At 35.1% G+C, this 16,800-nt stretch overlaps 1 protein-coding gene across 1 annotated transcript in view; it reads left to right on the top strand.

Annotated features, from left to right (window-relative positions):
- LOC116469905 (leucine-rich repeat-containing protein 7) overlaps positions 1–16,800 on the top strand; it is a 145,994-nt gene that overhangs the window by 80,059 nt on the left and 49,135 nt on the right. Inside the window, exon 16 of the mRNA XM_032155621.2 lies at positions 16,461–16,682. Coding sequence (XP_032011512.1) covers positions 16,461–16,682 — 222 coding nt within the window. The remainder of the gene's footprint in view (positions 1–16,460; positions 16,683–16,800) is intronic.

Raw genomic sequence — 16,800 nt, 5'->3', positions numbered from 1 at the left:
GATTAAATCATATAATTATAATTTTTAATTTAAAAAATGTTTGGCACAATATGTAGCCCCTGGAGAGACATTTCTTAAACAGAAATTATGCAGTTTTTCTCTTGACTAAAAGCCATTTTTTTTCAGGACATAAAAAAATGGAAAAGTAGGAAGATATCAAATGTGTCCAAATAAAAAGAGCCTTCATCTCCAGTGAGACTTTGAAAATTACTCTCTAGATCTACAGAAATGCAACCCTACTTGGAGTTTTGGTATCTACTAGATATCTAGTAGATATCTAGTATCTAGTATTTTGGTATCTACTAGATGCAGCCCTCCTTGGAGTTTTGGTATCTACTAGAAATAACCTAGAACTGAATTATTTGTGTGACTAATAAGTACCTACTCTTTAATTTCACCTCTGGTTGAAAAGGAACTTTTAAGTAGTAGTTACAATCATACCGGTCACCTCAGAGGCAGTCAACCAGTGTCACACAAACATCCTCCAAGTTAGGACAGGTTAGGAGAAGGAGAGGTAGGTAGATGAAAATTATACCTTATAGAACTTTTGATTAGCGGTCATTTACTGACAACATTGTCAGGCACCCACCAAACACCAATAGGAGGCTTTTGAGATTTCTGATGCTTATATTTAGTGATATATTAGTGATATATTAAGACACCCCTTTACTTTCCCTGCCTATCAAATCTATGCCTGTATCCCTACCAAACTTGTTTCAGTATGGTCTTTATGGCAGTAACATTAGTTATTGCTCTGGAACAGAGTAAAAATGCACTGTTGAGGTTGTAAAAATTATATTGTGCAGAACAATCCAAAGAACAATTATATGAGTATCTGCAGGCTCAAATCAAGTTGCACTCCTTTTACGTAACTTTGCCAGTAATCTTATTCAGATGAATTCCATATACTCTTTTAAAACATATCCTAATTTATATATTATCATGTTATTTTTTCCAGAAAATCAATAGAGCCATGCCTTTTGCTATTCTTAGGAAAATAAGACTAAATACGTCCAATTAGAGTCACTGTCCCCCCAACTGCAAATTATTGATATAAGATAGAGATGGTATATACATATGTAGACTTGCTTGTTAAGAATTATTGGCCAATTCCAAATAAACCAAAGTACATGACCTGGAGGAAATCAAAAATTCCATGAAAATAAGACCTTTCAGAGGCAGCTCCATGACTTAGTAATAGCAGCTGAATCAGGAAAAAGGGTTTGAAAAATCAATGAAATAATTTATTTAATGATCCATTTCAAATATATATTTTGTTAATCTGAAGAGCTAGGATAATATATTTCTATTTGATTGATTTTAGTATTATTTAATTCATAGGTGTTTTTAAAGCTTACTCTATTTCTATGTTATTAGATTTGTTCTCAGAAATAATGGGGATAGGAGGTTGTGAAAATGTGAATGGAAAAAAATCTCTAACTTAAAGCAAAAATGACAGCTGAATGAAATATTGTTTAATTTACAGTCACTTTATATTGGATTTTTCTTAAGACAACATTATTCTTTAACTCACAAAGCATACCTTTATTTCCTAATGCCAGTGCAACAATACAGCTGTCTGCAGTATTGAAGGACATCAGTGTCACAAAATCGGGGATTGTCCTCATCCAGTCTCACTCTAAATTATTTCCTTAATAAAAGTGTAAACCCAAAAATGTCTGTCAAAAAGCTATCAAGTCAGAGGTAGAAAATAAACTTGCCACAGATTAAAGCAATAGGAAAACGGGCAGATTAAAGTACTTGCTCCATCAATATTTGACATAGATGTTCCTTAAAACAAATGACTGTTCTTCAGAAAATGGATATAACTCAATAGCATTTATATTGTCTTTAGGGAGAAATCTAAAAGCACAAATGCAGAATTAATCCAATGCCATAAAAATGTTCCTGGTTGAATATGTAACTTGAAGTTCTACAGAACATGACAGCTGGCAGAGATCAAGGGTAGTTGCCAGATAGAGATGTCAAAATGATAAGATTCCATTTCTTGCCACTTGATCTTTATCTTACTTACTCTACTAGCTGTAGGTTCTTAGAAATCTTAAGGGTGAAATAAATTGTTGTCAAACTTTTATCATTACTCTTAACATCTTCCATTTTGGGAATACATGTCAGCATCATCACAAAACAAACCATAGTTTGAAAAGTGTAGACTCATCCTCAGTTTCATCATTCTGCTATTAAGGATACTCCATTGTTTTTTAATTTTGGCTAATAATTTCCTAAATCCATAGCTATGTTTTGTTGGTTGACATTTAATCATAGGAGAATGTGCTTATAGAGACTCAATATGCCAGAGATGACTGCCTTTGTATATCAGCCAGCTGGTATGCTAAGACACTTACACTGAAGTGAAAGGTCCTAGCACCTCACTTTTTATCTGTCATTGGAGACACTGAAGTATATTACCAGTATCTGACTCCAAAAAATTCAAGATCAGCAAGTATTTTGAATGCCCTCTAAAATTACTGCAGTATGCCACCAGAATGCAATGTCACCAAAACCCCAGGACAGGAGAAGGAACATCTTCCTGCCCCCTTTATTTTAAGCTGCAGAGATTCCTTCCATATATTTGTGCAAGTTTGTCTTCTGACACTGAAATGGGAGAACATAGATTTTGGCATCAAGCTGGCCTAAATACAAATAAAACAGGATGAAAAGGTTCAGCTTAATAGGTTGTTATAATCAGAAAAAGAATATCTACAGTACAGACAGTAGGCACTGTACTAAGATGCTTAACTTGCAAAACACTCTCATATCATCTTCACAACTTTATGGGACCAGGCGTTAGAGGTATGAAATTGAGAGATACAGGATTGGAATCCAGTGTTGTCTGGGTATACAGCCTACTCTACCCACTAATTATTCCCCTCATATATTTTATCCCACACACCCCACCCAACAAAAAAAATCAGAAAACATTATAGCATAGCCCATTGCACTGTTAAATAACCTCAACACCAGGAATATATTTGATATATATATAGCTAGTACTTTTTGACACTACTTGGTATTTTTTGTTGTTGTTGTTACATTTTCAAAAGAGGGAAACTCAAGCACTAGTCACATTTTTTAAAGAATTTTTGAGTCCTCTTCAATTTGTTTTTATTGGTCTACTGAAATCAAAATTTTTAGAGATTTTGAAATGCATCTGTTTTCCAAACCTTCATGTTCTTCAATCTGAAACATATACAAGTTCTTTAGTGACCTTTGTGAATCTCAGAACAAAAAGAATCAGGAGCACTAAGCACAACTTAAACTTTAAAAGGTCTCAAGCACTAGAGGCCTTTTCTTCGTATTGAATTTAGTTCATTTTGTTAATTTTGTTTCTCAATAACATAGTACCCCAAACTTCTTGAGTATATTCTCTGCGATTTCTGTTAACCCTTCTCGGTTGATGCTGTCACCGTTTTCCACAAAATAACCTGAGTCCTCTCACCAAAACTACTTGTGAAAGTGATACAACTGCGCTGAATATTGACACGTCCAGCAAAATGATAATTACACTAATACAGGGTACCTTGCATAGATGATACACTGAACTATGTAGTAAACTGTAATACAAAAAAAAAAAAAAACTCAGCCTTTTTCTTAGTTCTTACTAAGATCTTGTCTTTTGTTTTCTTTTAAGCAAAAGTTCAGGAGAAATGTTCACCTTAACTTTGTCTTTATTGGCCCTTGAGCATATTAAACTTTGCTTCTCAGTTTTCCCATCTAAGAAGAAAGGATAATGATGCTTATCTTATGGAGCAGTTTGAAAATTAACCATGATTATGATGTAAAATACTTATCACAGTGCCTGTTATGTAAGTATTTAATTAATGGTAGCTATCATAATATTTATTATTTTGGATAAAAATCTATGTGAATTATGGATAAGCTAACTTTCATTTAGCTTTGTTCCTAACAATAGGTTGTTAATGAGACCGAAGTCATGAGTTAGCATCTCTTTGAATTAGTTATCCATGAATACACACTCCTCTCTTTACCTAGATGGTTGTATTAAAAACATATACAATGATGAGGATGGAGATATCTAGGGGTGAAAAAACAAAGATGAATCACAGCAACCTAAAATATTAGTCATGTTAATAGTGCAGAGTAAGTAGTATCATGTTGACTTATGGCAGAATGTATTTAGTTAGTTATTGTATATTCTATCCCCATCCCTAAAAGAAGCCACATCTCAACATCTGAAACAAAATGCATAATCTACTGCTTGCATACAAATAACTTGCAAGGTACAACCTCTCTGAGCTAAACAGGATTTAAAGAAGCAAGGAGTTCAGTGATTGGTGGATTTTCAGAAGTTAGAATATTTAGGAGTTAGTTGGCAAAACTTTCACTGGGAGAAGCATGGTTATTGACTCAGACTGTTGCTGACCGGTTGACCTTCAAGTGCAGTTTCTAAAGCAAGTTGTTATTGATTGATTACAACAGGTTGAAAATCAGTTTTTTCCAGTGGTTATTTATTGCTATGGCCAGACAGACCTTCACTCTTTGCTCTGCAGATAAGAACTTTTTGTTCTCCTTGCCATTAGAGTGCTATATCCCAAGCAATACACTCAGTGTATTGCCTTATCTTCTTTAATCTTCACAATTTTCTCTTAAGCACTCATTATTATATCTGCATTTTCATCTGATAAGCAGAAATCTTAGGTACCTTGCATAAGATTACATAACTAAAAAGTGACAAAGCAAGGAATAAAACTCAGGTTCATTTGACTCTAAAGACTATGTTATCTGTAGCGCATGTATAATTATTTTTTAATTAACTCCTGGCATTTCTATTACCCCCTTCATTTATTTAATTTTGCCATTTCAAGAATGCTATATAAATGGGGTCTGTATGTATGTAACCTTTTGGGATTGGCTTTTCCAGCGTACTTCTCTGGAGATTCATTCAGGTTGTTGTATGTGTCAATAGTTCTTTCCTTTTTATTGCTGAGTAGTATTCCGTAGTATGGATATATCACAGTTTGTTTATCATTTACCTATGGAAGGATATCTGGCTTATTTTCCATCCTTGGCTACTATGAAGAAAGTTGCTATAAACATCTGTGCACACCTTTTTGTGTGAACCTAAGTCTTCATAAGTCTCTGGGATGAATGTCCAGGAATACAGCTGCTGGATCATATGGTACTTGCATGTTCAATTTGTAAAGAAACTACCAAACATTTTTCCAGAGTGGCTCTACCATTTGACATTGCCAGCAGCAATATGTGAGTAATTTAGTTTTTCCTCATCATCTCCTGCATTTGGTGTTGGCACTGTGTTTTGTCTTAGTCATTCTGTTAGGTGTGTAGTGATATATACACTTAGTGAAAATTAACTCAGATTATGAGGTGAATTATGCAAATATTGTGGTTTTAATTTCAATTTCCATAATGACTAATAATGTTGAACATCTTTTTATGTACTTATTTGCCTCCATCTGTATATCCTCTTTGGTAAAATGTCTCTTCGTATCTTTTGCCCATGTTCTAAATGGATTGTTTAGCTTTTTACCATTGAGCTTCAGAGTTCTTTATATATTCTAGGTACTATCCTTTATCAGATACATGATTTACAATATTTCTCCAACTCAGTAGCTTGAGTTTTTTTTCATTCTCTTAGCTTTTAACATTTAAGTCTGTGATCTATTTTGAGTTAATTTTGATATAAGATATAAGACATAAGTCAAAGTTCATTTATTGTGCTCATGGATGTCAAACTGGGCCAGCACCATCTGTTGCAAAGATTCTTTCCTACATTAAATTGCTTTTGCATCTTTGTCTCAAATCATTTGGACATATTTTTGTCAATCTATTTATCAGTTCTCTGCTCTATTTCATTAGTCTATGTGTCTATCCCTCTGCAAATACAGTAACACATGGTCTTTCTTGATTACAACTCTAATAAACTTCAAATCAGATAGACTGATTCCTCTCACGCTATACTTCTTTTCCAAACTTGTTTTAGCTATTCTAGATTCATTGTCTTTCTGAATTTTAGGATAATCGTATGTATTTAGATATAAATCTTGCTAGAATTTTGATAAGAATTAAACCGGTATATCAATTTGGAGAGAATCTTTACTTTTTAAGTCTTTCATTCCATAAGTATAGTCTGTCTCTCCACTTGTTTAAATCTTCTTGGATATCTTCATCAGCATATAAGTAGAGTTTCGGCTTATAAGTTTTATACAAGCTTTGCTTAATTTATACCCAAGTATTGCATTTTTTGAATGATTATACATGGTATTGCATTTAAAATTTTGGTGTCCATGTGTTCATTGCTATCATACATAAATACACTTGATTTGTGTGTGTTTATCTTGTATCCCATGACCTAGCTAAACTCACTCATTAGTTTTAGATTTTTTGGTTGTTGATTCTTTTGAATTTTCTATCTAGACAATGTCATCTGTAAATAAGAACAGCTTCTTTTTTCTTTTCAATCTTCATTCATTTTACTTCCTTTTCTTCCATTATTTCACCGACTACAACTTTCAGCACTATGCTGAATAAGAGTAGTGACAGTGTACATTTACGTCTGCTCCTGATCTTAGTGGTAAAGCATTTGGTTTTTTGCCATTAAGTATATTAGCTATACATTTTTGTAGATGCTCTTTACTGAGTAGAGGAAGTTCTCCTCTATTCCTATTTCTCTGAACGCTTTCATCATGAATGGATGTTGAATTTTGTCCAATACTTTTTCTGCTTCCATTGATATGATCACGATTTTTCTTCTGTAGCCCATTAATATGGTGCATTACACTGATTGATTTTCAAATATTGAACAAGTTTTGTATCACTAGAATAAACATCTCTTGGTCATGGTATATAATTCTTTTTATATATTGCTAAATTTTCATTGCCAATATTTTATTAAGGATTTGTGCATCTATATTCATGATGGATATTGGTTTATAGTGGTTTTTTCTTCCCTACTTCCTTCCTTTGTTCCTTTCTTCCTTTATTTGTTTGTTTTGTTTTTTTTATTTTTTGGTATCAGGGTAATATTTGTTTCATAAAATAAAGAAGTATTGTCTCTTCTGTTTTCTGAAAGTGATTGTGTAGAATTGGTATGAATTTTTCTTTTTTCTTTTTTTTGAAACAGTCTCATTCTGTTGCCTAGGCTGAATTGCAGTAGTACAATCATAGCTCACTGTACCCTTGAACTCTTGGGCTCAATGATCCTCCTACCTCAGCCTCTCAAGTAGCTAAGACTGCAGGTGTGCACTACCACACTGACTAATATTTTATTTAAAAATTTTAGAGACGGAGTCTTACTATTTTGCCTAAGCTGGAGAATTCTTATTTAAATATTTGGTAGAAATGTCCAGTGAAACCATCTGGGCCTGGATTTTTTTTCCTGGGAGTTTTAAATTACAGATTTTATTTCTTGATAGTTGTAGGGCTATTCAAATTACCTATATTTTATATTGGATGAGTTGTGGTAGTTGTACTTTTCAAGGAAGTAGCCCATTTTATTAGAGTTGTCAAATGTATCTATGTAGTAGTTTGTAGTATTACCTTTTTATTATTATATCTAAAGGGTCTTTAGTGATATCCTCTCTTCATTCCTAATTTTGGTTCATTTGTGTCTTCCTTCTTTTCTTCTTTTCAGTCTTGTTAGAAGTGTGTTGATTTTATTGATTTTTTCAAAGAAACAACTCTTTGTTTCATTAATTTGTCAGTTGTTATTCATTTTCAATTTCATTGATTTCTACTCTTCTGATTATTAAATTCCTTCCTTTTGTTGACTTTGGGTTTATTTTGCTTTTCTTTTTTCTAGGCTCTTGAGGTGGGAGCTTAATGATTAACTCGATACATCTTTTTTTCTAATACATGCAATTTAGTGCTATTGATTTTCCTCAGCACTGCTTTAGCTGTTCCATGAATTTTGATATGTTGTAGTTTCACCTACTTAGAATTTAAAATATTAATTTATTTCCCTTGAGATTTCCTCTTTGAACTGTGGATTATTTAGAAGTGTGTGTTTAGTTTTAAACTGTTTGAAGATTTTTGTTTTTTCTGTTACTAATTTTTAGTTTGATTCCATTAGGGTTAAAGAATACATTCTATATTATTTCAATTATTTTAAATTTGTTGGGTTTTGTTGTCTGTTTCGGGATATGATCTATCTTCATAAATATCCTATAGGAACTTGAAGAGAATCTGTATTCTATAAGTGATAATTGGATATGATTAATGATATTGTTGAATTCTACATTTTTTATAATTTTCATCCTAGTTTTTCCATCAGATATTGAGAGAAGGGTGTTAAATTCAACTAAAATTTAGATTTTTCTATTTCTCTTTCAGTTCCATCAATTTTGCTTCAAATATTTGCAGCTCTGTTGTTTAATGTGTACACATTTAGGATTGCTACGTTTTCTTGGTGAACTGAATCGTTTTTCATTATATAAAATCCCTCTCTGTCTCTCATAAAGGTTTGTTTGCACTGAAGTCTACTTTATCTGGTATTAATATAGACATTTTCCTTTTCTTTCATTAATATTTGCATGATATATCTTTTTAGATTCTTTTACTTTCTACCTACCCATATCATTATGTTTGAAGTGATTTCTTATAATCTGCATATAGTTAAGTAATGTTCTTTAATCTACTGTGCCAAAATCTATCATTGAATTTGTGTATTTAGACTTCTTACATTTAAAGTAAGAATTGATACATTAAGATTTAAGTCTCAACTTAATCTTTTGTTTTCTGTTTGTGCTTGGTTTTTTTTAGCTTTTCTGTTTTCTTTTTCTTCCTTCCTGTGGGCCACCTGAACATTTTTCAGAATTCCATTTTTATTTATAGTGTTTTTAGTGTTATAAATTTAGTTTTGAGTATTTTATATTTATAGCATTTTTAGTATATCTCTTTCCGTAGCTTTTTTTAGTGGGTGCTCCTGGTATTACATTATACATTCATAACTTACAAGAGTCTACTGGTGTCATTCTTTACCAGTTCAAGTGAAGTATAGAAACCCATTACGTTCTTATGTTCATCCTCCTCTGAGAATAATCGTCTTAAATATTTCCTCTACATACATTTAAAGTCATATCAGATGGTGACATAATGTTTACTTCAATCATCAAACGTAATTTCAAAAATTCAAGAGGGAAAAAAAGCTCATTGCATTTACCTGTATATTTTCTTGCCATGTTCTTTCTTTCTTCCTAATGTTACAAGGTTTTTTCTTTTACCATTTCCTTTCTATTTAGGAAACATCCTTTAGACATTATTCTAAGATAGGTCTGGTAGCAACAAATTGTCTTTGTTTTCTTTACTTGAGAGTGTCTTTTGATTTCCCTTTCATAGCTAAACAATATTTTCACAGGTATAGGATTTCAGGCTAACAATTATTTTCTTTCAGCCCTTGAAAAAAATTATGCCACTACTTCTGTCATCCATGGTTCTCAATGAGATATCCACTGTTATGCAAAGTCTTCTTCCTCTATATGTAAGGTGTCATTTTTTTCTCTGGCTGCTTCTTAGATCTTTTCTTGTCTTTAGTTTTCAGAAGTTTAATTATAGTGTGTCTGTGTTGTGCATTCTCACACAGCTATGAAGAAATACCCAACACTGGGTAATTTATAAAGGAAGGAAATGTAATTGACTCAGTTCCACATTGCTGGGGAGGCCTCAGGAAACTTATAATCATGGCGGAAGGCAAAGGAGAAGCAGGCACCTTTTTCAAAGGGTGGCAGGACAGAGTGAGTGCAAGCAGGGGAAATGCCAGATGCTTATAAACCCATCAGATCTCATGATACCCACTCACTATCATGAGAACAGCATAGGAGAAACTGCCCCCATGATCCAATTACCTCCACCTGGTCCCGCCCTTGACATGTGGGGATTATAGGGATTATGAGGATTACAATTCAAGATGAGATTTTGGGTGGTGACACAGCCAAACTATATCAGAGTCTATTCATAGATTTCCTTGGGTTTGTTCTATGTGGAACTCTTGCTTCTTGAATCTGCTTCTTGCTTGCTTCTTGAATTCTTGCTTCTTGAATCTGTAAGTTTATTTCTCCTTACCAAATTTCAGAATTTTTAAGCCATTATTTTATCATGTAATTTTTCAGCCCCAACCCCTTTCTCTTCTCCTCATGATAACTTGATTATTAGAACTTTTGTATAGTCCCACAGGTCCCTAAGACTCTGCTCATATTTTTGGCAATGTGTTTCCTCTCTGTTATTCAGATTGAATAATTTATATTGTCCTGTCTACCAGTTCACTGTTTCTTTCCTCTGTTTTCTACAATCTGCTGTTAAACCTATTCACTGAGTTTTTGATTTGTTATTGTATTTTTCAGCTCTAAAATCTCCATTTGTTTCTTCTTTATATCTTCGGTTTCTTTGCTGAGACTTTTTTAAATTTTTGTATATTTTTTATTGACGTGGTCTCACTCTGTCTTCCAGGCTAGAGTGCAGTGATGTGATCAGAGCTCATTGCAGCCTGGACCTCCTGAGCTCAGGTGATCCTCCCACCTCAGCCTCCCGAATAGCTGGGACTACAGGCACTCATCACCACACCTGGCTAATTTTTTGTATTTCTTAAAAAGACAGGGTTTCGCCGTGTTGCCCAGGCTGATCTTGAACTCCTGGCCTCAACTGACTCACCTGCCTTGGCTTCCCAAAGTGCTGGAGTTACAGGGTTGAGCTACAATGCCCGAGATCTTTGCTGAGACTTTATATTTCTTTGCTGATGGTTTCTAGTTTTTCATTTGTTTCGAGTGTGTGTGCGTAATTGATCATGGAAGCATTTTTAAGTGGCTGCCTTAAAAGTATGATAATTCTAACATCTTTGTCCTCTCAGTATGAGCATCTATTGATTGTCTTTTTTTATTTGGTTTGAGATCTTCCTGATTCTTGGTATGATGAGTGGTTTTTTAATTAAAATTGGGCACTTTTATATTGTGTTATAAAACTCTGTATCTTACTTAAAGCTTCTGTTTCAGCTGCCTTTCTCTGACACCACTCCAGTTGGGGAAGGGTGGGGTGCTGCCTTGTTATGGCCAGGTAAATGTAGAAGTCCAATTTTCCAATTCAGCTTCCAGTGACAGTTGAGGTAAAGGCTTCTCATCATTGCTAAGTGAGGATGGAAGTTTCATCTCCCCACATGGTCTCCACTTGGTAGGGGTAGCATCATTACCACTGGATGATGGGGAAAGTCTTGACTCTCTCCTAGGCCTTCTCTGACACCACCTTATTAGTAAGGTAAATGGTGCTTCATTACTTCTGGGTAGGAGTGGAAGTCCAAGCTCCTTGTGTGGTCACCACTGACACCACTGGAGAAGAGGGGCTTATTACTAGTTGATGGGAATGAGTGCTGTGCACCTACTTGCCTTCTCTAACACCACTCTAGCAGAAGTGTTTGTATGCCTTGTGACATCCTCACAAGGGTAGAAGTCTAGGCTCTACACTTGGCTTTTGCTGGCATTGTTTGGGGTGCGGCTACGGTTTTTTTTTTTTATGGTGTTCAGCTGTAGTGGAGGAGTTACTGTCTAAAAGCATTCGGTCTCATTAGACTGCGTCTTTCCTATCCATTGGTTAGAGAGAGTAGGCTTTTGTTGAAGCATTGTTTATACCTATTGGCATTTTCAGATTGTCTGCTTCTTCAGCTCCAAGTCTGTGATATATGACACAAAAATAAGCCCAGAGAACTTACCACCGTGCTGTGACTTGTTCCATAGGTCCCTAGCTAGTCTGCCTTCTCTTTATTATTCATAGTCATCTTGCATTTATTTATGTCTAATGCCCAAGGTTTTTTAGTTGTACTTAATGGAAGAAATAGGGCAAAATATATCTACCCCATCTACCTGGAAGCAGGTGTCCCACTGGCCTAATTTTTAACAACTAACCTGCATTAAAAAAAAAAGTGGGGGTGCCACAGAAAACATGATGTGAAAAGAAAGTAATAGGACTGGGTTTTTGTTATTATTGTTGTTTTATAAAATTATTGGTACTGACTTATTTATACAAGTGCTAATTCCTCGAAATCAGAAAGTAAGTTATCCTTTGGAGATGATTCTGCTTCCAAACATTTTAAGAACTCTTTTGGATTTAATTTTAGAGAATGAGTTGTGTTCTTTTGAACATTCTCAGTGGCGTAAATTGTAATCTTTTAAGGCGGTGTTTGACTTTTGGAAGCAAGCCCAGGTGGTTGAAGAGCCAAGATGGATAATGAAACAGATGACCAAATTGAGTAACATAATACACTTCTTAGTCTAACACTTTTTTAAAAGACCCGTGTAAACCAAATCATTTTTACAGTGATAAAGCCATGTCTTTTATATTATACAAAACCTCTCAAATACTTCCACCTTTCACATAATAAGCCTGATTCGCTGTGGGATGAATTTTGCATGAATAGTGTTGTTTGCTGTCAAATCAACAATTCTTTTCTGTGGTTTTTGACATATTTTCTTGAGTCTTATAGATATTAGAGTTTTGCCTGTAAACGTTGACAGTTTTTTAGGGGGTCAACTTCAAAACAACATACTCCATCACTATTCTCCTCAAATACATGTTATTTTTTACAACCAACCTCCCCTTGAAAGTTCCAAACAAATGTCAAATCTTCTCTATTTCTTTTTACTATTCAAAATGTGTAGCACAGGCTTTACGGAAACCTTCATATTCAAATTCCCCTTCAGTATGAGTCAGTGTTCTCATAGCTAAGCCTCTGCATGAATAAGTCTAGTCTCTTATATTTTCTACATTTTCATGAGTTCTTTGAACTTCATCATGAACATCCTTGTTACTTTTCTCAAGCCTTTGTGCCAGTCAAAAACAACTTCCTCTTTACAGTCCTTCTGAACCATTATTGTCCCTCTAGATGCCTTGTCATTTATGTTTGTTTAACTTTATTTTAAAAATTGTGTTAATTCTTTGCTTTCTACAGCTGTCATTCCCCAACGTCATTCATCACAGCCTGTAGCCCAAGAGAGACAAAAAACTGCTGCTGCTGCTGCTGCAAACAGAATGACTTTACAGCCTGTTCTTTTCATGCCCATTGTTTGTTTTGCCAAGCCATCTAAGAGCAGAGCTTAATTACTTCATAGTAATGGATTACTAAATACAAAAGCATCATCCTATTTGCTTAACTCTAAAGCTCGAAGTCACATGCACAACATCTAAAACAGATGATAGACCTAATTCACTAAGTAGGGAATTGCCTTTTGGCAAATTAAAGAGCTGCTAAAGAAATTGAATAATATATCCTCTCTCAACAACTTGATCCTTTTGTTCCTTTTCATGGTTCCTTTTCAATTCATGGTTCAACTAATGAGGGTGGGTGTCAATTTGCGGGGAAAGGGTGGCAGTATAATGTAGTGTTTAAAAGGATGACCTTTGATAGACAGACTTGGTTCAAATGATGGTCCTGTCAGGTTACCAGTTGTATCACTTGGGAAATTTACTTAAGCTCTTCCACCCTTAGTTTTGTCCTCAGCAAAATTGGATAATAAAAATTACCTCTTAACACTATTGTGAAGTTTAAAGAGGTAACGGGTATATGGTGTTTTAGCACATTTACACTAAGTGTTTGGGTGGTAGCTATTATTTATTAAATGCCAGTTACTGTGTCAGTCATTAAAATGCCACTTACAGTGGAATATGATGCTTGCTCTCAAAGAGTTCAAAATCAGCATAATCTTGAGCTCACATCCTGTCCTATCAGAAGAAAAAATACACCCAAAAAGTAAGTCTGAAGGCTATTACACTGAGAGTTCAAGGCTGCAGTGAGCTGTGATCACACCACTGTACTCCAGCCTGGGCAACAGAGTAAGACTCTGTCTCTAAAAATAAAAATTAAAACTCAATTCAAATAACAAAGGCTACTATATTTCTCCAATATATAGCATTAGCTTTTCACCCTTGAATAGACTAGTACTACAATACTCTAATCAACAAAGTAATCTATAAGCAGTTATTAATTTTCTCATGTAGATTATATTTCATGGAATCAAGCTATGTTCTGGATCCTTCTAAGTTTGTCTGGGTGGAAAAATGCTTTGCTTATCTGTATGATCATTTTCAGTTAAACTGCCAGTTGTCACTTCCACTGGTTCAAGCACTGACTGAAGACCCATGAATATTCTGCCAGTGGAAGCAGATATAAACTTAAAAATCAATTGATTTATCAGTAGCCAGGCCAGTCACCCTCAGTCAGATAGTTCCACCCCTGGCTCCTCTGACTCCTGAAATCGTTTTCTGTAGCTATGTAACTGGGCATGCCAGTGAGTTCATTCAGAATACAGTGGTACAGGCCAGGCACTGTGGCTCCAGCCTGTAATCCCAGCACTTTGAGAGGCTGAGGCCAGTGGATCACTTAAGGTCAGGAGTTCAAGACCAACCTGGCCAGCATGGTGAAACCCTGTCTTTACTAAAAGTACAAATAATTAGCTGGACATGGTGATGCAGGCCTGTAATCCCAGCTACTTGGGAGGCTGAGGCAGGAGAATCACTTGGACCTGGGAGATGGAGGATGCAGTGCACCAAGATCGTGCCACTGCACTCCAGCCTGGGCAACAGAAAAAAGACTCCGTTGCCAAAAAAAAAAAAAAAAAAAAAAAATACACAGATCAAAATGTGATACTGAGCTTATCATGGATGCCCTCTCCTCCAAACAAAAGAACACAATGCAACTTACACCCTCTGGAAAAAAAAGAAAAAATATTCCATGGCAGCAAGCAAGAGTTGAATTTGCAATAAGGAAAAACTTGACCACAAGGGTGTTTCATCTTCTAGAATGGCTGAAAAGCCTGCAATATCTTCTTTCATTAAGATTTCTGGGAAAGGAATAGATACAACAGAGAAACACAGATTTGCCCTTTATGAGATTATCTTAGTTGTATTTATGAGGTTGTAGATCTGTAATCACTGGATATGTGTTGGACAGGGTTGGATTGATAATTGATTTCACATTGTGCTGGCATAGGCTGAAGCCCTTTTTTGCATCTTTTCCTCCCGTTTCTCATGTCTGAGATATCTTTACTGTTTTCAAATGTGAACAATTGTAAATTATACTAAGACAGTCAATTGGACATCTAAAATGTAATCAAATGGTTGTTTATTTTGCCTTACATATTGCCAAATAATAATTTTTCATATTTTCTTTTGAAGTTGTCTCTTGTTTGGAATCCAGCAATATATTTTTCCTCTGCAAATGGTTTTTCATTATCACTGTAGTGTTTTTTATGTTGCTCTTCTTTAAAAACTTTAATTAAATTTAATCTCTTCCATGAATACTTATTTAGTAATTATCTTTTTATTACTCCAACCTAACGTTTTCATAGTAATCAAAAATCTTGATTAGTCAGGACTTTCACAAGCTTTCCTAGCTAATGAATTCAAAGATGACATTCACTTTTGAATTCAAGTCACCTATCCTTAAAAGATCAAGAGGAAAGAAAATGAATTCAGGAAATAAATCCCCACATCTTTCAATAGTAATGGGTGAAGTACTAAGCACAGCACTAAAATATATGTTTAAAATTATTCATGATCAGCATTCATTTTCTGTGTTAGACCTCCATGTTAAACCATTCTCAGTTTAGAAAGGCATATTCTGGCTTACCAGCTCACATACAAAACTGCTTGCTTGGTTGGTAGAAAAGACATCAGATAGAATGACGCAAGGAGCTGGTGCTAAAATGAAGGTGAGAAAACAGGAGTCAACAAAGAAGTACGGGTATGATCATATCATTTAAAGATGAGAGACCGCAGCAAGCATACCCTCTCTCCTCCACCTTTAAGAATTCAGAAATGATTATTATTGGTTTAAATAAAGGGTATAAAGGGTACTGATTAATCTGTCTGAAAGCTCATGACTAGATGATCTTCTGCAGGGAGAGCTCATTTTGAAGACGGTTCCATAGCTAGTGCCCCCACAGGAATTTATCACATGATTAAGTTTTATTGTAACTTAGAGATTTCAAAGGCTGTATTTGAATAATGGTGATAATCGATAAATATTGGTTTTACTCATCTGAACAAACTTACTTGCTTCAGAATCAGAAAACTGTTTCCATCATTTTCCCCATGGTGTTACATATATTAACATCTCTCTCTCTCTCTCTGGTATATTTCAAGATGAAATACCAGATACAGCTCCCCTTTATTTTTAAGTTGTGACTTAATTTTCTTCCTGAGATTTTTCAAACTGAATTTTGTTCCTTTAAAGTGAGGTGAAAATTATCTCTGGCAAACCAGCAGATGACTATGAATGTATTTAATGTGACCTTGCTGCAATATTAACATTTTCACAAACCACAGTAGACAGACCCTTGCTGTTTCTTCATTATCCTTTCCGGCCATGGCTGAGAGCCCAAATGGTGCCGCTTTACCAGAGAGGTATTCTGTACGTGCTTTCTACTTTAATCACATCCTTTCAGCACCATGAATCTTTGCCTGACAGATTATCTTCTCCACAGGCAGGCAGCCACATCCAGACGTTGATGGGGTCCCAAAGCCTTCAGCATCGCAGCCGGGAGCAGCAGCCATATGAAGGAAATATAAACAAAGTGACCATCCAGCAATTTCAGTCACCATTGCCTATTCAGATCCCCTCTTCACAGGCCACCCGGGGACCTCAGCCTGGACGGTGCTTAATTCAAACTAAAGGGCAAAGGAGTATGGATGGATATCCAGAGCAGGTGAGAAGTGTTTCTTTATTACTGACAAATTTTCAGGAGAGAAAAGTCCAAAGAGTCCACGGTTTGCCTTCCCTCATTAATGTGGTCCAGGACACAATGCCATCACCATGTTGAATGG

This window comes from Hylobates moloch, unplaced genomic scaffold (assembly GCF_009828535.3).
Source record: "Hylobates moloch isolate HMO894 unplaced genomic scaffold, HMol_V3 SCAFFOLD_5, whole genome shotgun sequence".
Lineage (NCBI taxonomy): Eukaryota > Metazoa > Chordata > Mammalia > Primates > Hylobatidae > Hylobates > Hylobates moloch.
The sequence above is the reverse complement of the archived record's forward strand: the minus strand, read 5'-3'. Positions and strand labels throughout refer to the sequence as shown.